This window comes from Muntiacus reevesi, chromosome 7 (assembly GCF_963930625.1).
Source record: "Muntiacus reevesi chromosome 7, mMunRee1.1, whole genome shotgun sequence".
NCBI lineage: Eukaryota > Metazoa > Chordata > Mammalia > Artiodactyla > Cervidae > Muntiacus > Muntiacus reevesi.
Genome location: NC_089255.1, coordinates 52444462 through 52466826, shown reverse-complemented (window position 1 = coordinate 52466826; position 22365 = coordinate 52444462). Strand labels below are relative to the sequence as shown.

At 37.1% G+C, this 22365-nt stretch overlaps 1 protein-coding gene across 2 annotated transcripts in view; it reads right to left on the bottom strand.

Moving 5' to 3' along the window:
- The window catches only part of RFX7 (regulatory factor X7), a 142553-nt gene that overhangs the window by 13588 nt on the left and 106600 nt on the right, over positions 1-22365 (bottom strand). For both annotated transcript variants that reach the window (XM_065941913.1, XM_065941914.1), the window contains 2 exons: positions 2041-2157; positions 676-760 (listed from right to left, as the gene is read on the bottom strand). In XM_065941913.1, the coding sequence (XP_065797985.1) occupies positions 676-760; positions 2041-2157 (202 nt within the window). The remainder of the gene's footprint in view (positions 1-675; positions 761-2040; positions 2158-22365) is intronic.

The following is a 22365-nucleotide window of genomic DNA, read 5'->3' as shown; positions in this document are numbered from 1 at the left end:
GCATTGTGAATATAACATCTAAACATATGTTGTTAAACATACATGAAGAAGAACAGATCTGAATTTTTCTAAAAGCCTTTTCTAACATCAAGAAAATAAACTATCCATGAACTATATTCTCTCTTCTGAAAACATTCATTCTATACACTTTACTCTGTAGTTCCATTTGACAATATACACCATGGATATATCTACAAATCAGTAACTTTAGATCCATCTTTTTTCCCCTTAATTTCAAGAAATAAGTAATGTAAGCACATGTGAAATAAGTAATGTACGCTAACAGTTTCCAGCCATTGTTGAGTTTTTTGACTTGTTTATTTAGTAAAAGGTGCAGTTCCTGGTCCCTGGTTTAATCCAAATGAGACTAGGTAGTATGCATTTCAATGTTGATAATTAAGGTACAATTTTACTTGGGATTCCCTGGTGGCTCAGCTGGTGAAGAATCCACCTGCAGTGTAGGAGACCTGGGTTCAATTTCAGGGTTGGGACGATGCCCTAGAGAAGGGAACAGTTTACCCACTCCTGTATTCTGGCCTGGAGAATTCCATGCACCGAATAGTCCAAACACATGACCACTGTTTGTTTATTCAAATGAGACTATGCAGTATGCATTTCGATGTTGATAATAAGGTACAATTTTACTTATTAAAAATAAAAGGCAGAAATTCTTACCCCATCTCCAGTTTTGTGAAAATCAAGATTGGGCAGTGTTGGCATATGAACAAAAGCTTTTTTTCTTAGTCCACTGTAGCAATATGTAATAAATGGTCAAGGTCTAAAGTACTCTACATTAAATGAACTGTTTATATAGTTAGCACTTGGAAAGCAATCATATATGAAATGAGAATAAAATCGGCCTTGAGACACCATCTACCTTCTGAGTTCTTCAGGAAGAGTCTTTAATATTAGAAACTCAGGACACCTTTACTCTTTTGAAACTGCAACAGTTCTTATAGAATATTACCATCTTAAAGGAAACAAAATGGTTCTCATCTGGTATAAATTTTATGAATAAATGTTCCTAATAAGCTGTGCCAGCCACCAGTAACAAACAGGTCAGAAGGAAAGGAATATCCAGATGGAAACCTGGCAGAGAGAAGGGAAACTCTAGCCAGGGCACAGGGACAAAAACAACTCTTAAGAGTGTCACAAGGGCTTTAACCTTTTCACTTCTCTTTTTCCACTGAAACACACAGGATTATCACCTGTAACATGCCAATGACACACCAAGACATTTTTGTTTGCACTCAGGAAACAAGACTAGGTCGTGCAACAAGTAGTTAGAGAGCGCCTGCCTGGAGTCATTTTAGAAAAGCAGCCTCTCCCCTTCCCCTTCTCATCTCCTCCAAAGAAGAATTTTCATGCTTTGAAAGAGGCCCACAGCTAAGCAGAGAGAAATGATGTATTTCTAATAGGATTTCTAACCCTCCATGTGACAATCTTCTTCCAAGGGTAGGAAGAACTTTATAATAAAGTCTTAATTTTAATTTCCTTACTTCTGTTTGCTCCTATGGTGCCTTTTCTATGCCCTGATTTTAATTTTAAAACAGCCTTTAGATGACTGTATGAAAAACAGTTTAAAGATAACACTAATCCTCCAGGCCAAGTTCCACAAGAAATATTTTTGAATGTTGTATATATCACCAGGAAGAACCCTATGTTTCTAAGGTAGAGGAAGGAAAGATGGTAAGCTAACATCTTTTTCCACTTTTATTGATATAATTTTCAAGTGCTGTCCTATGGTATACCTTGATAATCCTCATTACTAAGGAAAAGAAGATCAAGCCATTAAGGACACATTACAGTGACAGAGAAAGGTGAGATCTATCATAATCCTAATAACCACCATTTGTTATTGCAGTGTGATAAATAGCTGGGAGAATAACATTTACAATTATTCTAAGTACTTTTGAGTTGTTTATATTTGTTGACTTAAATTTAATTCTAAATATAGTTGCTAGTTGAACTACAACAGCAGATGTTCATAATAAGTGAGAACTTAAAGAGATCACTAAAAATCAAACTGGTAAAGGATATTTAGATTTGCCTCTTGTGCCCAGACGACGTGCCTTCATGTTTGGAAAGACATTTTTCATAATCTTCCCGAAGTCAGCAGCACTTAATGGATGGTAACCAAGATTGTCACAATAGCTCCTGCAAGAGAAGGAGGGATCAATTTTGAGAGCAACAGAACTCAGGATAATATTAGCACAGTGTCATTTCAGTCAAATCTGACCCTTATGACAAAGTGAAGAAACACATCTTCAAGTCATTCACTACAATTTTCATTGACTCATGTTCATCCTTCCTTAAAGACTAACTCAGGCTTGCTTAGTTTGCTTCATCCTCAGGGCATACAGTATTACTGCTTTTAACTGCAGAAACTAACACTCAACCAGTTGGGCTCTATGTTTCCACATATGTCTCAAGCTCATATACTGGAATAATTTCCAATGTAAACATTATGGGTGTCAGACAGAGACAAGACTACTACTATATGGTTTAGATTACAAAGGAACCTTAGGGATCATCTATACCAACACTCTCATTTTATCAATAAGGGAAAAAATAAAGGCACAGTGTTCTCATCCCTACCACCCTTATTAATGCCAAGAAAAATGTACTTAATAAGGCAGTAACTTCAAGTTGGGACCAGGGAAACAAGCCAAGTCTTAACTACTACTAGAATCAGGTACTCTGTCTTTCTCTACAGCTGCCAGTCCTAGGTAGAGGACCAATTCCTCCTTCACCAGATCAGCAGCAGGAAAAGGTCATTTCCTGTTGGCCTTTGGAGAACTGCTACCAAAGGCATACCAAAGAGGGAGTCAGAGGAATTGCAAAAGAACTCAGTTAAATCTCCCTGCTCACTCCCCATTTCAGAATCAACCAATATAGCTTCTTGATGAAGAAGTCATGTGGTAGCGATCCAAGGAGAGACGTTTAGGATAAAGAAGAAGATCCACTAGAATGGGCAGCATATAGTGGTAACTGGGACTTGAGTTCTTGTAGTACATGGTTGAATATGCTGGCAACATCTTTGAAGTGACCTGAACTTGGAAGTCAAATTGGTAGAGACTCAGGAGAAGGATGGGAGCCTCAACAGAGAGAATGGGTAGGTCTGAAGACTGGTGTTTTTCTTGCTTGCACCCTCCCTGTTGCAGCACCGAGCAGTGGGGCTGAGGGGAAGGAGTGGAGGTGCCTAGCAGATGCATTCTCAACAATGCTGAGGAACAGGGAGAAGGGAAAGGAGCTGCCAGGTACTGCGAATTCCCTCTATAAGGAATACTAGACACATCATATTTAAGCTGAGACTAAATGTGATGCTCCAAGTGGTTCAGAGGCCAAGGTTTAAAGTGCAAAGTGAAGCAATGACTCTTTTGGGGAGCTGACAATATAGATAAATGAATTGCATCAAGTCATAACCATTTCACTAGCAAATTAAATCAGTCATCTTTATGATTTAAACGAGCACAGAAAGAAAATGTGAATGAGCTCTTTTACAACTGAGGGCCTTGATACTTGTTTCCTCTACCTGGAATATTTTCTTACCCTTCAAGTTCCAGCCTGGTATGACTTTGAAAGGGTCTCTTCTGTCTCCCCTATCCAAAGCAGCCTCTCCTGCCATGCCCTCACCACCTTCCTTATCTGTGTACTTTGTATCTTTTATTCTCCTAGCTTTCAATTATGTAATAGCTAATTTATTTGTTGTTTGTCTCCTCCATTAGACTGTAAGTTCAACCAGGGCAGTGACCACGTCTATCTGGTTCACCACTGTATTCTTAGAACAAGGAACAAGACTGAAGAGTCACATTAAACCTTAATATGACATATAACTTGATATGACTTTAAATATGATTTAGTAAGTATGTCATATTTAAAATGACAAGAAACCTTAAAAAAACCACATTGAGGCAATGTGCAAGTGAAGTAAAAAAAGAAAACAGTGCCCACTGGTTCCTATGACAGCACTGGCAGGTGGGCCTAAAACACCTGAAATCATATAAAGAGAAAGAAATGAGTCTAATGAGAGATATAATATCCATTCTATCCTCCTTTTGTGACTGAGGTTTTGATGTTTTCTCCGCTGTGTTAGTACACTAAAGTTCTTTACTTTGGCAGAAGGAGTAGGCAGAAGGTTGGCAAAACTAAGTGTCAGGATGGCCGATGCAAAATTTGCTTGTCAAATTGAACTAATCCTGAGTATGATTTCAGAATGTGACCATCCAGTTTCATCTGGTTTTTGACTCATTTATGCCACTAGAAGAGGGGAATTCATTGGGAGAATAAAATTTTATTTTATTTTATTTTTTTTTTTTTTTAATATTATTTTATTAGTTGGAGGCCAATCACTTTACAACATTTCAGTGGGTTTTGTCATACATTGACATGAATCAGCCATATAGTTACAAGTATTCCCCATCCCGTTCCCCCCTCCCACCTCCCTCCCCACCCGACTCCTCAGGGTCATTAAGTATTTACAGGCTCCTCTGTCCAGGGAATTCTCCCAGCAAGAATACTGGGCTGGGTAGCCATTCCCTTCTCCAGCGGTTCTCCCTGACCTAGGGATCAAACCTGGACCTCCTGCATTACAGGCAGATTCTTTGCTGTCTGAGCCACTTACAGGCTATCCTACTTATTCACAGTTTTGAAACCAGGGCTATATAACACACCATAGGTCATTCCAGGCCATGTTAAGATCTTGGTTAGTTTATATCTTGTTTTCCTGCTTCATAACTTTAACTGCAGTTTGATCAAGCAAGATATGGTGTCAATTAACACCTAACTCAGCATCAGATTATATTTATGCAGGACTCAAAAAACGGGGAAGGCACAGAGAATGTCCTATGCACAGGATAACTACAGTCTAATGCCATTCTTGAAATCAGATTTTTCTTGTTTTATCGTTTTTTTTTTAAAGTATGGTTTACAGACTTTGAAATTAAGCTTAAGATTTAATATGGCCAACATGTCACTCAAAATCTTCAGTAGCAAGTCTATCTTTAAAGTTTATTCATACCCTTTACAAATAAACTATGTAAGTTAACAGTAAACATTGTTTAAAGGTACAAAAATATAACTGAAAATCATAAAAGACTTGTGGCAAAATACAGTCATAGCATACATAAAGTATTCTGGCCTGGAGAATTCCATGAACTATACAGTTCATGGGGTTGCAAAGAATTCTCCAAGCCAGAATAGTGGAGTGGGAAGCCTTTCCCTTCTCCAGGGGATCTTCCCAACCCAGCGATCAAAGCCATGTCTCCTGCACTGTAGGTGGATTCTTTACCAGCTGGGCTACTACTGCCTAAATGCCAGTTAATGAGGATGGTGACAATAGCCCCTAGAGTGCAATTGAGCTGTCTCATTGCAATGACACATTTCTACCTATAAAAAGATTGATGAAAGGATAATCTGTATATTATTATGCAGAAAATAAAGGAGAATACCATTACATGTTTATGAAATGGTATAAAGTCCAACTGCTTTTCTTCATAAGAACATGCTTTAAATTTGTGTACCAAAAGTTCTAATTGGTTAAGGACTTCTACAAATTCAAGGCATCTACTTCTGACTTAATGCATGATTTCAAAATGCTTTTTTTTCCCAATCCTTTGACCCACTTCACTCATCTTTCTCAGCCTTTACTAATATCCTTTTTGCAACCAACAATAAATTATCTCTGTTAGCTTTTTTAAACAGAATTTTTAGTTGCAACATGTATGGGAGATCACATTGTATTTGTCTTTCTCTGTCTGATTTACTTCACTTAGCATAATGCTCTTGAGGTCTATCCATGTTGCTGCAAATGCCAAGATTTCATTCTAAGGCTGAATGATATTCCGCTGTGTATATGCACAATTTCTTTATCCATTCACTCACTGATGGACACTTAGGCTGTTTCCATATCTTGGCTATTATAAACAGTGCTGCAGTGAACATGGCAGTGCATATATTTTCAAGTTAGTGTTTTCATTTTTCAGATATATAGACAGAAGCAGAATTGTTGGATCACATGGTAGTTCCATTTTTAATTTCTCAAGAACCTCCATACTGTTTTTCATAGTGGCTGCACCAATTTATATTCCCACCAATAGCACACAAGGGTTCAATTTTCTTGTCATCCTCACCAATGCTTGTTATTTGTTGTCTTTTTGATAACAGTCACTCTGACAGGTGTGAGGTGATAGTTAATTATGGTTTTGATTTGCATTTCCCTGATGATTAGTGATGCTGAGCATCTTTTCATATACCTCTTGTTCATCTTGATGTCTCTTTTGGAAAATGTCTATTTATATCTTCTACCCAATTGAAAAATCAAGTTATTTTTGTTGTTGTTGTCTTGAATGATTTTCTATACACTTTGAATATTAACCCCTTAACAGATATCTGACTTGCAACTCACTAGGTTGCCTTTTTATTTGGCTGATAGTTTCCTTGTTGTGCAGAAGCTGTTTGGTTTAATGTAGTTCTATTTGTTTATCTTTGATTTTAAAAAATTCTATCTTTGCTGTCAGATTAAAAAAAATCATCACCAAGACCCACATCAAGAGGTGGGTCTTATCCAAATGATAGACCACATTTTGGGACACAAATCAAACCTCAGTAAATTTAAGAAAACTTAAATCGTATTGAGCATCTTCTCTGACCACAACACTATGAGACTAGATATCAATTACAACAACAACAACAACAACAAAACTGTAAGAAACAAACACGTGGAGATGAAATAACACATTTCTAAATAACCAACAGGTTGCTGAAGGTATCAAAAAGGAAATTAAAAAATTTCTAGAAATAAATTACAATGAAAACACAACAACTCCAAACCTATGGGATGCAGCAAAAGCAGTTCTAAAAGGGAAGTTTATAGCAATACAATTCTACCTGAAGAAACAAGAAAAACACTGAATAGACAACTTAACTTCACACCTAAAACAACTGGAAAAAGAAGAACAAAAAATCCTCAAAGTTAGTAGAAGGAAAAAATCACAAAGATCTGGCAGAAATAAATGAAAAAGAAATGAAAGAAACAATAGTAAAGATTAATAAAACTAAAAGCTGGTCTTTGAGAAGATAAACAAAATTGACAAACCTTTAGCCAGACTCATCAAGAAAAAAAGGGAGAAGAATCAACTCAACAAAATCAGAAATGAAAAAGGAGAGGTTACAACAGACAATGCAGAAATACAAAGGATAATAAGAGACTATTATGAACAACTATATGGCAATAAAATGGATAACCTGGAAGAAATGGACAGATTCTTAGAAAGGTTTAATCTTCCAAGACTGAACCAGGAAGACACAGAAATTATGAACAACCCAATTACAAACACTCAAATGGAAGCTGTGATCAAAAATCTCCCAAAAAAACAAAAGCCCAGGACCAGACGGCTTCACAGGAGAATTTTATCAATCATTTAGAGAAGAGCTAATGCCTATCCTTCTAAAACTCTTTCAAAAACTTGCAGAGGAAGGAACACTTCCAAACTCATTCCACAAGGCCACCATCACCCTGATACAAAAACCAGACAAAGACAACACAATAAAAGAAAACTACAGGCCAATATCACTGATGAACATAGATACAAAAATCCTCAACAAAATTTTGGTAAACAGAATTCAGCAACACATCAAAAAGCTCATACACCATGACCAAGTTGGGTTTATTCCAGGAATGCAAGGATTCTTCAATATATGCAAATCAATCAATGTGATACACCATATTAACAAACTGAAAGATAAAAACCAATAATCTCAATAGATGCAGAAAAAGCTTTTTACAAAATTCAGCACCCATTTATGATTAAATCTCTTAAGAAAATGGGCACAGAAGGAATCTACCTCAACATAGTAAAGGCTGTATATGATAAGCCTATAGCAAGCATTATTCTCAATGGTGAAAAACAGAAAGCATTCCTCCTAAGATCAGGAACAAGACAAGGGTGTCCACCTTCACCACTATTATGCAACATAGTTCTGGAAGTTCTAGCTACAGCAATCGGAGAGGAAAAAGAAATAAAAGAAATCCAGATTGGAAAAGAAGAAGTAAAGCTCTCACTGTTTGCAGATGACATGATACTGTACATAGAAAACCCTAAAGATAGTATCAGTAAATTACTAGAGCTAATCAATGAATTTAGCAAAGTTGCAGGATACAAAATCACTTGTACACACAAGTGATTCAGGATACACAGAAATCACTTGCATTTCTATATACTAACAATGAAAAATCAGAAAGAGAAATTAAGGAATCAATCCCATTCACCACTGCAACAAAAAGAATTAAATATCTAGGAATAAACTTACCTAAGGAGACGAAAGAACTGTACACAGAAAATTGTTAAGACACTGATGAAAGAAATCAAAGATGACAAGATGACATGAACAGATGGAGAGATATCCCATGTTCCTGAGCAGGAAGAATCAATATTGTGAAAAGGACTATACTACCAAATGCAATCTACAGATTCAATGTGACCTATATCAAATTACCAATGGCATTTTTCACAGAATTAGAACAAAAAATTTCACAATTCATATGGAAACACAAAAGACCCTGAATAGCCAAAGCAGTCTTGAGAAAGAAGAATGGAGCTGGAGGAATCAACCTTCCTGACTTCAGATTATACTACAAAGCTACAGTCATCAAGACAGTATGGTACTGGCACATAAGCAGAAATATAGACCAATGGAACAAGATAGAAAGCCCAGAAATAAACCCATGCACCTATGGGTACCTTATTTTTGAAAAAGGAAGCAAGAATATATAATGGGGCAAAGACAGCCTCTTCAATAAATGGTGCTGGGAAAACTGGACAGCTACATGTAAAAGAATGAAATTAAAACACTTCCTAACACCATACACAAAGATAAACTCAAAATGGATTAAAGACCTAAATGTAAGACCAGAAACTATAAAACTCTCAGAGGAAAACAGAGGCAGGACACTCGATGACATAAGTCAAAGCAAGATGCTCTATGACCCACCTCCTAGAGTAACAGAAATAAAAACAAAAGTAATCAAATGAGACCTGATTAAACTTAAAAGCTTTTGCACAGCAAAGGAAACTATTAGCAAGGTGAAAAGACAACCCTCAGAATGGAAGAAAATTATAGCAAATGAAACAACTGATAAAGGATTAATTTCCAAAATATATAAGCAGCTCATGCAACTCAATACCAGAAAAACAAACAACCCAATCAAAAAGTGGGAAAAAGACCTAAACAGACATGTCTCCAAAGAAGACATACAGATGGCTAACAAGCACATGAAAAGATGCTCAACATCACTCTCATTATTAGAGAAATGCAAATCAAAACTACAATGAGATATCACCTCACACCAGTCAGAATGACCATCATCAAAAAGTCTACAAACAATAAATGCTGAAGAGGGTGTGGAGAAAAGGGAATGCTCTTGCACTGTTGGTGGGAATGTACATTGATACAGCCACTATGGAAGACAGTATGGAGATTCCTTAAAATTAAAACTAGCAATAAAACCATCATAATCCCACTCCTAGGCATATACCCCGAGGAAGCCAAAATTGAAAAAGACACATGTATCCCATTGTTCATTGCAGCACTATTTACAATAGCTAGAACATGGAAGCAATCTAAATGTCCATCGGCAGATAAATGGATAAAGAAGTTCTGGTACATATACACATATAGTATATGTGTACTATATGTACACATATAGTACAATGGACTATTACTCAGCCATAAAAAGGAACATATTTGAGTCAGTTCTAATGAGGTGAATGAACCTAGAACCTATTATACAGAGTGAAGTGAGTCAGAAAGAGAAAGATAAATAACATATTCTAATGCATATATATGGAATCTAGAAAAATGGTACTCTAGTATTTATTTACAGGGCAGCAATGGAGAAACAGACATAGAGAATTGACTTATGGACATGGGGAAGAGGGTGAGATGTACGGAAAGAGTAACATGGAAACTTACATTACCATATGTAAAATAGATAGCCAAGGGGAACTTGCTGTCTGGCTCAGGAAACTCAAACAGGGGCTCTGTATCAACCCAGAGCAGTGGGATGGGGAGCAAGATGGGAGGGAGGTTCAAAAGCGAGGGGATATATGTATACCTATGGCTGATTCATACTGAGGTTTGACAGAAAACAACAAAATTCTGTAAAGCAATTATCCTTCAGTAAAAAAAATTAATTAAAAGATGTGGTACATATATACATTGAAAAAAAAAAAGAAGTAGTGGGTCTTGCTACCTATCTTTTCTTCTAGGAGTTCATGACTTTAGGTCTTGTGTTCAAGCCTTTAATCCAGTTTGAGGAAATTTTTTGTGTGGTATAAAATACCAGTTTCATTCTTCTGCATGAGGCTCTCCAGTTTCCCCAACACCATTTATTGAAGAGACCGTCCTTACCCCACTGCATAATTTTGGCTTCTTTGTTGTAAATTAATTGACCATATATGTGTGGATTTATTTCTGGGCTCTCTATTCAGCTTCATTCAACTATATGTTTTCGTGCCAACACCATATTGTTACAAAATAGAGTTTGAAATCAGGGGGTATGAGGCCTGAAGGTTTGTTCTTCTTTCTCAAGATTGCTTTGGCTGCTTGAGGTGTTTTTTGCTCCCACACAAATTTTAGAATTCCTCATTCCATTTCTATGAAAAATGCTATTGGAATTTTGATTGGGATTGTATTTAATCTGTGGACTGCTTTGATTAGTACAGACATTTAACACTATTAATTCTTCCAACCCATGAGGACAAACTCTCTCTCCATTTACTTGTGTTTTCTTCAATTACTTTCCTTGATGTCTTGTAGTTTTCAGTGTACAGGTCCTGAACACTGGTGGTTAAATGTAATCCTAAATATTTTACTCTTTTTTGATACAACTGTAAATGGGACTGTTTTTTTTAAATTTTGCTTTCTGATAGCTTTTTAAAAATACAGTAACTTTATTTATTTATTTTTGGCTGTGCTGGGTCTTTGTTGCTGCACTGGCTTTTCTCTAGTTGCGGTGAATGGGGGCTACTCTCTAGCTGTGGTGCACAGGTTTCTCACTGCAGTGGCTTCTGTTGTTGCGGAGCACAAGCTCTAGGGCATGTGGGCTTCAGTAGTTGTGGCTCCCAGACTCTACAGCACAGGTTCAACAGCTGCGGTGCACAGGCTTAGTTGCTCTGTGGCATATGGGATCTTCTCAGATCATGTATCAAACCTGTGTCTCCCGCACTGGCTGACAGATTCTTTACCACTCAACCACCAGGGAAGCCCTGATAGTGTGTAGAAATGTAAAAGATCTTTGTGTATTCATTTGAACCCTGCAACATTACTCAATTTGTTTATTAGTTCTAATTGTTTTTTGCTGGACTCTTTAGGGTTTTCTATATATAATATCATGTCACCTGTAAATCGTTGACAGTTTTCTTTCTCCTTTCCAATAGGGATGCCTTTTATTTTTTTTTCTTGCCTACTTGCATGGGTTAAGACTTCCAGTACAATGGTGAATAAAAGTGGCAAGAGTGGGCAGCTTTTGAGTATGACATTGGAGTGGGCTTGTTGTATATGGCTTCTGTTATGTTGAGGTACATTTCCTTCACCGTTGCTTTGTTGAGTTTTTTCATCATAAATGAATGTTGATTTTTGTCAAATGCTTTTCCTGTAGCTACTGAGATAATCATATGATTTTTATCCTTCACTTGTGTTGTATTACATTGATTGATTTGTGAATGTTGACCCCGCAACATTTATCTCTAGAATAAATCCCACTTGATCATGTATGATCCTTTTAATATATTGTTGAATTCAGTTTGCTAATATTTTTTGAGAATTTTTACATCTATATTCAACAGAAATATTGTCCGTAATTTTCTTTTCTTGTGGCATCCTTGTCTGGTTTTGGGATCAGGGTAATGTTGGCTTCATGAAATGAATTTGAAAGTTTCTACCCACCTCTTCTATTTTTTCAAAGAGTTTGACAAAGATAAGTAGTAATTCTTCTTTAGATGTTTGGTAGAACATTTGGGAGGTTTTTGATTACTGATTCAATCTCCTTAACTAGTAATTAGTTGGTTCAAATCTTCTATTTCTTTCTGATCACAGCCTTGGTAGGTTGTATGTTTGTAGGAATTTATCCATTTCTTCTAGGTTGTTCAATATGTTGGCATGTCACTGTCTAAAGTAGTCTCTTATGATCCTTTGTATTTCTGTGGTATCAGTTATACTATCTCCCCTTCATTTCTGATGTCATTTATTTGACTCCTCTCTTTTTCTCTTGGTGACTCTAGCTAACAGTTTTTCTGCTCTAATCTTTGTTATTTTCTCCTTTCTACTGACTTTGGGCTTTGCTCTTCTTTAACTAGTCTCTTGAGGTGAAAAGTAAGGTTTTTTGAGGCTTCTGTTATTTCTTGAGGTAGGCATTTATCACCATGAACTTTCCTCTCTAACTCTGCTGAGTAAAGTACTCTTTATTGGCGATTTTCCCCTTTCAGCATTTTGAATATAATGTGCCAGTCCCATCTGGCTTATAAAGTTTCTGCTGACAAGTCTGTAGATAATCTTATGGGGGTCTGCTTATTCGTAACTGGTTGCTTTATCTTGCTGCTTTTAAGATTTTCTCCTTGTATTTAACTTTTGACATTTTAATTATAATGTGTCTTATCTCCATTTTATTAAGGTTTTTTGCTGAGGTTTTACCTAATGCTTTATTTGGAACATATTCCTTTGCTTCTTTATTTTGCTTGACTCTGTGATGGTTTCTATGCAGTAGATGAAACCACCATCCGCCCAGAAACTTGTTCAACCCTGTCCTAGGTCTTGGTTTGGCCCTTAAACTTTTGTACTTGTCCAAGTGGTCTATTATATTTTTTAATAACTCCCACTACTCAAGTATGTACCAAGACCTATCAGGGCCCTAAAGGGGAGGATATCAGTACCTAAAATCAGCTGACTGGAAGTCAGACCCTCAGAAGCAGCTTCTAAAAGTAGGCAGGTATATACAGTCCAGTGTGACCACAAGCTAAGCCCTGATGGCACCAGAGCCAAGCAAACTGGAGGGGTCCCCTGGGCAGTTGTAAAAATCAGGGCTCCTGACAAGAGTATAAGCACTCTTCTGTGAGACTCTGGTGAGCTGGTGCAAGACAGAGGGAAAGAGGCGAGATTACCTCTGTTCCTTTTGGGTAGCTCTGTAGGCCACTAGACATACGCTAAACCTGAGGCCTGCCCCCTGGGCCAGAGCAAAAAAGCCTCCTTCACAGAAAAACTGGGGGGCTGTGCCCAAGTCTGCTGGCTGTGCAGTGTCTTGGGGGTGGTACTTCACCAAGAATTATCATTCCAACTGCCACATTCCATTGAAATGGCCCAAGAATGCAAGCCCCCCTGACTACCAGAGCCAGTTGATTTAGCAGCATTCCCTAGGCAGGAGCTACAAAACCCAGGCTGCTAGATGTAAGTAAACCTCCCCTTGGGGGCATACTGGCACTCAGGAGTGTGGAAGAGGGACAGCACGAAGACAGCACCAGCGCTCTGATGTCTCTGAAAAGGATTACAATCAGTCCCCAGATGCACACTTACTTAGAAGCCTACCCCTTCAGGTTGCAGCCATCACAGCCAGGTAAAGGTCTCTTTCACAGAAAAATCAAGCTCTTGGGTCTGCGACTGTTGTTGTGCCTGGAGTTGGGAGCTGTGAAAGCACTCTTTCTCTGTCGGTTACAGTTCCGTGGGACCCAGGACTGGAAGCCTCACTGACACCCATCCCATGCTATGTAGATGTTTCCTCTGGCAGCAGCTATAAAAATCAGGGTGCCAGACAAGCGTATAATCTCCATTTTGGATGACTGTTATAGTTCCATTGGACCAGGAACACAAGCTCCCCTTTGCCTCCAAAGGCAGGCGATTAAGAAGTGTGTCTCCTGGGCAGAAGTCACAAAAATCAGGGAACCAGATACACGTAGCAGCTTCCTTCTGGGAGATAACTGGTATTCTGGAGCAGACCAAAGGGAGAGGGCAAAGACAGCACATGCCAGTCTCTGTCCTCGGAGAGTGTTCCAGCTGTCTCCTACATGTGTCTTCAACTGGATGTCTGGCCCCCGGGCTGATACTTTAATGTAAGTAGGTGACCCTCTTTCACTTAAGTCTGGGCAAGACAGACTGCCTCTGAGCTGAACCCTGGGGCGGGTGAGTCCAAGTGTGTGGGCCCTCCAACAGCCATTACTCAGAACCTTACAGTCTTGTGGGTCTCAGGATGTGAGCCCCATTCACTTTCAAAGTTAGATGTTTTGAGGGCTTGTCTCTTAAGGGTGCAGGTCTTAAAACATGGGCTTCCCAATGTGGGTTTGAACCCGTTTTAATAAGAAATCCTTTCTTAACAAGAAACCCTTGTTTCTTATGAGAACCTCTAGGTTTTTGAGTTCCCTCCATATTGAAGGTTGGTGGGGTTTACAAGCCTCTCCTACCTACTTCCCTGTGGTTTTCTTCCTATTTGTGTGACTTGTAGTCATCACTCAGCCAGTCTTTAGGTTTTTTAAAGAGGAAATTATTCCATTTAGACTGTAGACTCAATATGTCCATGGGAGGAGGTGAATTCAAGACCTTACACCTCACCATCTTGAACTATTTCCCAGGTATTTTTTATTACACACATTTCATAGATGAGAAACTTGCATACAGAAGTGAATCTGGAATTTGGTCATCCAGTCTAATCCATTCATCTTACAGATAAGAAGCTTTTATTACTAACTAGTGAGTATAAGCAAACTGAATGCTTGGAAAGCAACCAAAATTATATCACTGAAAATTTTCTAATATTTATAAAGAAGAATTTATTAAAAAGTATTAATTTCTATTAAAAGCCTATTCCTTACCAAGACCTATAGTATTATTAACATTTATGTATTACATATGACAATAAAAGATATGGGAATTTAGAAAGGTCCCAAAGTCATAGTAGCATTATACTCCCTTACAAGTATTAAGAAAATTATATATTTGCTAGCTAACACATAAATAAGGCAAAAGTAATATGGTCAAACATCTAATTAGCCTGAACCTTTGAAAGTTTAACAGTTGTTGAAATCCTCCAGTAATCTTAAGGTGCAATTAGATCTCTAGAAAGAAAACTCTTTGAAAGGGCCTAATCTTGATCATAAACAGATTTTATTTTTCTTATTATTTTATGTTCTGAGCAGAACAATGATACACAGCTGAGCCTGAGGCATGGCTAAAGCCCACCAGGCTCTGGCATTTAGTATGAACACTCATAGAACACTGCAGAAGTACATAGTGTAAAGTACATGATGATTTGGTGTCCCAGAGAATAGAACAGTTGGAAAAGCAAGGCGTAAGTCTCTGGTTACTTATAGTGTCTTTTAGTCTAGATCCTGGAGAGAAATTACGAGCTGTTAAACAGTACTACTAAGTTGAGCTTAGACTAAGATCAAATATCACCTTTGAAATTCAGCCGATAAATCTTATTTTTGTGTCAACTACATAATAAACAATTTTTCTAAAAGATCAGTTTGAAAACAACAAAACTAATTTAAAGAAGAGTTAAACTAACATATATATATGATATATAAACATATATCATATTTATATATAAATGAACCATCATGTATGACCTTACTAACCAGGTCTTTCCTTCTAACTTGCCTTTCCTTTTTCATGAACTGACTGAAATGACTTTAGGCTGAAATGACGTTAGGTATTAATAAAATGAAAAAGATTCAGTCATGATGAATCACGATTGATATGTTAAGGATATTATCCTGAAGTTTTAAAATTACTAACAAAAAATATAAACTTCAGGGTACTCACTGATAAATCCTGAATAAGCTTGAGAAAAAAATTTGTGTTAATTTTTAAATAATAAAAAGTAAATATTTCTGCTTTTATTGTTTCTTAAGAAAGACTTGATTTCTCACTATTGTTCATAAAGCAGCTATTTAAGACAATTATCCTTTTGGTCAAATTAAACTAATTTTTTTTAATTAAAAAATAATACATATCATTTTGTATAAGTACATACTATATTGGTGTGCTTCCTTTTATCTCTAGATTGTCTCGGTTTTAAATTAAATTAACTTCACATAAAATGTTCAGATTATATAAATATAGTTTCTGCATACAGATTAAGAATGAACAAAAAAACTAAAGCAGTGGGCTTTGATTTAATTAATTCTTGATTAACTATTACTGTTCTTTAAGTTTCTGCTCAAATCCGATTTTATCACAATTTTCTTCAATAGTTTCAAATATGTCTGAAATCATTTTAGTAAAAGGGTAAGTTCAGATAGGAACAAGGTTGTATATATTTAAAATACCCAAACAACTCCAACATCACACCATTTTATAGATGAAGAAACTAAGGAATAGAGATGATGATTTGCAAGTACATTAGTGAGTGGTTCTTTGTATCATCAATGAGGCAAATAGAATTTTATACAATGGGTATTCAATAAATATATGTTGATGGGTAGCAGTACATCATTATCCTTCTGAAAAACATTGATCAGTTCCTGATTTAATCTGCTTCATAAAGTCTCAAATTAAAAAAATATATATAGCTATGATGTAAACAGTATGGCATTCTTCTAGAACCCATGTCAGCAGAAAATGAGGTATGATATATTTACTTGCCTTTAATGATTATATAGAAGAAAAAAAAAATAAAGATTTAAATAGATTCTTCACAAAGAAGGATATCCAATGGGCCAAAAAGAAAAAAAAAATTAAAAAGTCACTCAACTTTATTAGTCATCAAGGAAAGGCAAATAAAAAACCTAACATCCATACACAGGTTTCCCTGATGGCTCAGTGATACAGAATCCACCTACCAAGGTAAGAGATGCAGGTTCGATCCCTGGGCTGAGAAGATTCTCTGGAGAAGGAAATGACAACCTACTCCAGTATTCCTGCCTGGGAAGTCCCATGGATAGAGGTACCTGGCAGGCTGAAGTCCATGGGGTCACAAAAAGAGTTGGGCATGACTTAGTGACTAAAAGAAATGTCCATACAAAGTAGAATGGAAAAAGAAATTGTGATATTCATAAACAGAATTCCAAACAGCAATTAAAATGAATGAACCAAACTACAGAAAGCAAAATGACTGAATCTTACAAACATAATGTTGATCATTATATAATTTCATTCATATAATGTTCTAAAACAAGCAAAGCTAAACCACGGTGTTAGAAGACAGGAGAGCAGTTACTCTTGGCATGGCTGGGGTGAGATGGTGGGAAGGGTAGTGACTGCAAGAGGACACAAGGGGCCTCTGGGATGATGGTGATGCTCAGTTTCTTGATAGGGAAGCGAGTAATAGGAACATACTTACTATGGGAAAATTTATCTAGCTATATACTTACAAGTTGTGTACTTTCCTATGTGAATGTTACACCTCAATGAAAGTTACATTTGTTGTTGTTCAGCTGCTCAGTCTTGTCTGACTCTTTGCGACCCTCTGGACTGCAGCATACCAGACTTTCGTGTCCTTCACCATCTCCGGGAGCTTGCTCAAACTCATGTCCACTGAGTTGGTGATGCCATCTAACCAGCTCATCCTCTGTCGTCCCCTTCTCCTCCTGCCTTCAATTTTTCCCAGAATCAGAGTCTTTTCCAATGAGCTGGCTCTTCACATCAGGTGGCCAAAGTACTGGAGCTTCAGCTTCAGCTTCAATCCCTTCAATGAATATTCAGGATTGATTTCCTTTAGGATTGACTGGTTTGATCTCCTTGCAGTCTAAGGGACTCTCAAGAGTTTTCTCCAACACCACAGTTTGAAAGCATCAATTCTTTGGTGCTCAGTCTTCTTTATGGTCCAACTCTCATATCCATACATAACTACTGGAAAAACCAAAGCTTTGACTATACAGACCTTTGTCTGCAAAGTAAAGTCTCTTCTTTTAACACGCTGTCTAGGTTTGTCATAGCTTTTCTTCCAAAGGGCAAGCATCTTTTAATTTCATGGCTGCAGTCACCATATGCAGTGATTTTGGAGTCCAAGAAAATAAAGTCTGTCAGTGTTTGCATTGTTTCCCCCATCTACTTGGCATGAAGTGATGGGACTGGATGCCATGATTTTCATTTTTTGAATGCTGAGTTTTCAGCCAGCTTTTTCACAATCCTCTTTCACCTCATCAAGAGTCTCTTTAGTTCCACTTCCCTTTCTGCCATAAGGGTGGTTTCATCAGCATATCTGAGATTATTGATATTTCTCCTGGCAATCTTCATGCCAGCTTGTGCTTCATCCTGTCTGGCATTTCACATGATGTACTCTGCATATAAGCAGGGTGATAATATACAGCCCTGACTTACTCCTTTCCCAATTTGGAACCAGTCTGTTGTTCCATGTCTGATTCTAACTGTTGCTTCTTGACCTGCATATATAGGTTTCGCAGGAGAAAATTGAGGTGGTCTGAATTTTCCATAGTTTGTTGTGATCTACAAAGTCAAAGACTTTAGCAGAGCCGATGAAGCAGATGTTTTAAGTTACATAAAACACTGTAAATGAATGCTATAACAGAGATACAAAAAAGGTGTCATGTGATCAAAGAGTAATTTTAACTTAGGTCACTGAAGAAATAACGGTATATGAAAAAAGTGGATTGAAACTGGACCTTAAAAAACAAGTAGATTTAATCATATGCATGTTAGTGTGGGAGGGGGGTGAGGCACAGTTACTTCACATAGACGGGTGTGAACAAAACCTGAAAAGAGCAGGATATGCTCCTGAAATCTCAGTAAGTTAAAAAAAGCTAAGATGCAGGATGAACAGGGGGAAAAAGGAGGGAGACGTTTATACAAAATAGAGATTATACTAAGTAGGCCAAAATGCTGGATTGTGGAAGACTCTGAATAACAACTGTTGCCACATACTGAGGGCTGTCTATGATCTAGGCATTGTGATAAACATTAATAGTAGAAAATGGATAAGTACATATCCAAGAAAAATGGCTGATTTTTCAGCAAAACAGTTTTGTTTCATTTTTATTTATTTTTTTTATTGAAGGATAATTGCTTTACAGAATTTTGCTGTTTTCTCTCAAACCTCACATGAATCAACCATAGATATACATATATCTCCTCCCTCTTGAACCTCCCTCCCATCTCGCTCCCCATTCCATCCCTCTAGGTTGATACAGAGCCCCTGTTTGAGTTTCCTGAGCCATATAGCAAATTCCCATTGGCTATCTATTTTACATATGGTAATATAAGTTTCCATGTTACTTTTTCCATACATCTCACCCTCTACTCAGCCATAAAAAGGAAAGCATTTGAGTCAGTCCTAATGAGGTGGATGAACCTAGAACCTATTATACAGAGTGAAGTAAGTCAGAAAGAGAAAGATAAATACCGTATTCTAATGCATATATACGGAATCTAGAAAAATGGTACTGAGAATTTATTTACAAGACAGCAGTGGAGAAACAGCTTTGTATCAATTTTAACTTACCCTAGTTTGATACCCCATTCTCCAGCAGTAGCCTCGAAAATTGACAGACCATACACGTAGTTCAGCCTCGTGACCGCCAGAAGAAATACAACACCACTAGAGCTCTCTCAAAGCCTCATCCCAAAGACTCATTATTTGTATTGTGTGGTTGTCCTATGTGTACCCCACCTACTGGCTGTATTTGACCTGTGTTGAAACTTGTCCCTTGAAAAAAGAAAAGCTTTCTCTTTTGTGAGGATGGAAGAGTGGAAGTAAGAAGTTATTAAAAAAAAATTATAGACACATGTAACCCAAGGTTCATCGCAGCACTATTTATAATAACTAGGACATGGAAGCAACCTAGATGCCCACCAGCAGATGAATGGATAAGGAAGTTGTGGTACATATACACAATGGAATATTAATCAGTTATAAAAATGAATGTATTTGAGTTAGTTCTCATGAGGTGGATTAACTTAGAGCCTATTATAAGAGCCTTCACTCTGTATAATAGGTAAATTGAAAGTAGTCAAACAGGAGATGGCAAGAGTGAACATTGACATTTTAGGAATCAGTGAACTAAAATGGACTGGAATGGGTAAATTTAATTCATATGACCATTATATCTTCTACGGTGGGCAAGAATCCCTTAGAAGAAATGAAGTAGTCCTCACAGTCAACAGAAGAGTCTGAAATGCAGTACTTGGCTGCAATCTCAAGAATGACAGAATGATCTTTGTTCATTTCCAAAGCAAGTCATTCAATATCACAGTAATCCAAGTACATGCCCCAACTACTAATGCTGAAGAGGCTAAGTTGAATGGTTGTATGAAGACCTACAAGACTTTCTAGAACACCAAAAAAAGACATCCTTTTCATCATAGGGGACTAGAATGCAAAAATAGGAAGTCAAGACATAACTGGAATAACAGGCAAGTTTGGCCTTGTAGTACAAAATGAAGCAGGGCAAAGAGTAATAGAGTTTTGTCAAGAGAAAGCACTGGCTCTTGGAGTTTTGACAAGAGAACTATGGACAGAGGTTTGCAACATTGTACAGTGATTAAAACCATCCCCAAGAAAAAGAAATGCCAGTGTATTAAAACAGTAATTAATGTTTTGTTATGGAAAAATCTCCAGATATGTTGCTGGGTGAACAACTGCAAAATAAAAAACCATGTAGATGGTATGTAAAGAAAACAGAAATAAAAATCTGTAATAGTGCTTACCTGTACACTATCACAAAATATTGCTACAATGACAGAAAAGAAACTAACATGATTTGTTGCCTACAGGGATAGAAAATGGATGGCTGAAAGATAAAGATGAGATGGAATTTCTTCTTTGTATACTTTTTATGCTTTATGGTTTATAATCATGATTGTAATCATTCAAAAATTAAATTAAAATCAATAAACTATAGTTTTGACGCTTATAAGTACCTTTGACCCTTGAACAACCTGAGTCTAAACTACATGGATTCACTTACATGCATAATTTTTCAAATAAATACTACTACAGTACTATAGTATCCTTGGATGGTTAAATTCCCAGATGTACAACCAAGGATATGAAGGACCAAGTGTAAATTTATAGAGGACTGTTGGCTGCTTGGGGTCCGCATTACTAACCCTGGCAATGTTTAGGACTCAATCATAGTCTATACTTCAATAGAAGTACAGAAATACACAAGTTCAGAGACACTGAATTCTAGGCTATTGAGTACAGCATTTTTAATAGTAGAAAAATCAGGAATTACCTAAAGGCCCACCAATAAAAGGCCTAAACACACATACACAGACACAAACCATGGAATATTTATATTATGAAATATTGTGCAGCAGTTAAAAAAAACCATAACTCTACATATACAGACAAGGAGAGCTACCTAAGATATATGTTTAGTGATAAAAAAGTAAGAACAATATATACAGTATAGTTTCATTTGAATCTTAAAACCTTATGAATAACTGATAGGACTCATGTATACAGAAAAAGAGAATAGAAAGATACTTAAACCTCAAGAAGGTAGTGAGATGAAGGGGTGAAAAAGAAAGATTTTAATTTGATGCTTCATTTTCAGACTGTTTTAATTTGTTATAATCAACACATAGTGTATATTATTTGCAGAATCAAAAAATATCTGATAAGAGGTTAATATTCACAATACATAGAGAACTCCTAGAACTCAACAACATAAAAATAACTCAATTCATAAATAGTAAAAGAATTTGAATACATTTCGCCAGAGAAGATATGCAATAGGTCTAAAGCATATGAAGATATGCTCAATACCACTGATCATTCAGGAAATGCAAATAAAACCCACAATGCAATAGCACCTCACATCGACTAAAATGGCCACTATCAAAACCCCCAGAAAATAGTAAGGGTTGACAAGGTATGGGGAAACTTATGCACTGATTCTGAAGCTAAAAAATGCTGTGGTCATTATGAAAAACAGTATGACAGTTCCTCATAAAATTAAAATAGAATTACCGTATGGAAAAGACCCTGAATGCTGGGAAAGACTGAAGGTAGGAGGAGAAGGGGACAACAGAGGATGGGATGATTGGATGGTATCACCAACTCTATGGACATAAGTTTGAGTAAACTCCGGGAGTTGGTAATGGACAGGGAAGCCTAGCATGCTGCAGTCCATGGGGTCGCAAAGAGTCGGACACAACTAAGCGACTGAACTGAACTTAACGGAACCATATGATCCAGCAATTCCACTTTTGGGCATATACCCCAAATAACTGCAAGTAGACCCTGAAGAGATTCTGCACAGCCATGTTCACAGAAGCATGACTCATCACAGCCAAAATGTAGAAGAGCAACCTAAGTACCCATCAGCAGACGAATGGAAAAACAAAATGGTGAGTACACATAATGGAATATTCTGACACATGCGACAACATGGATGAACCTTGAGGACATTATGC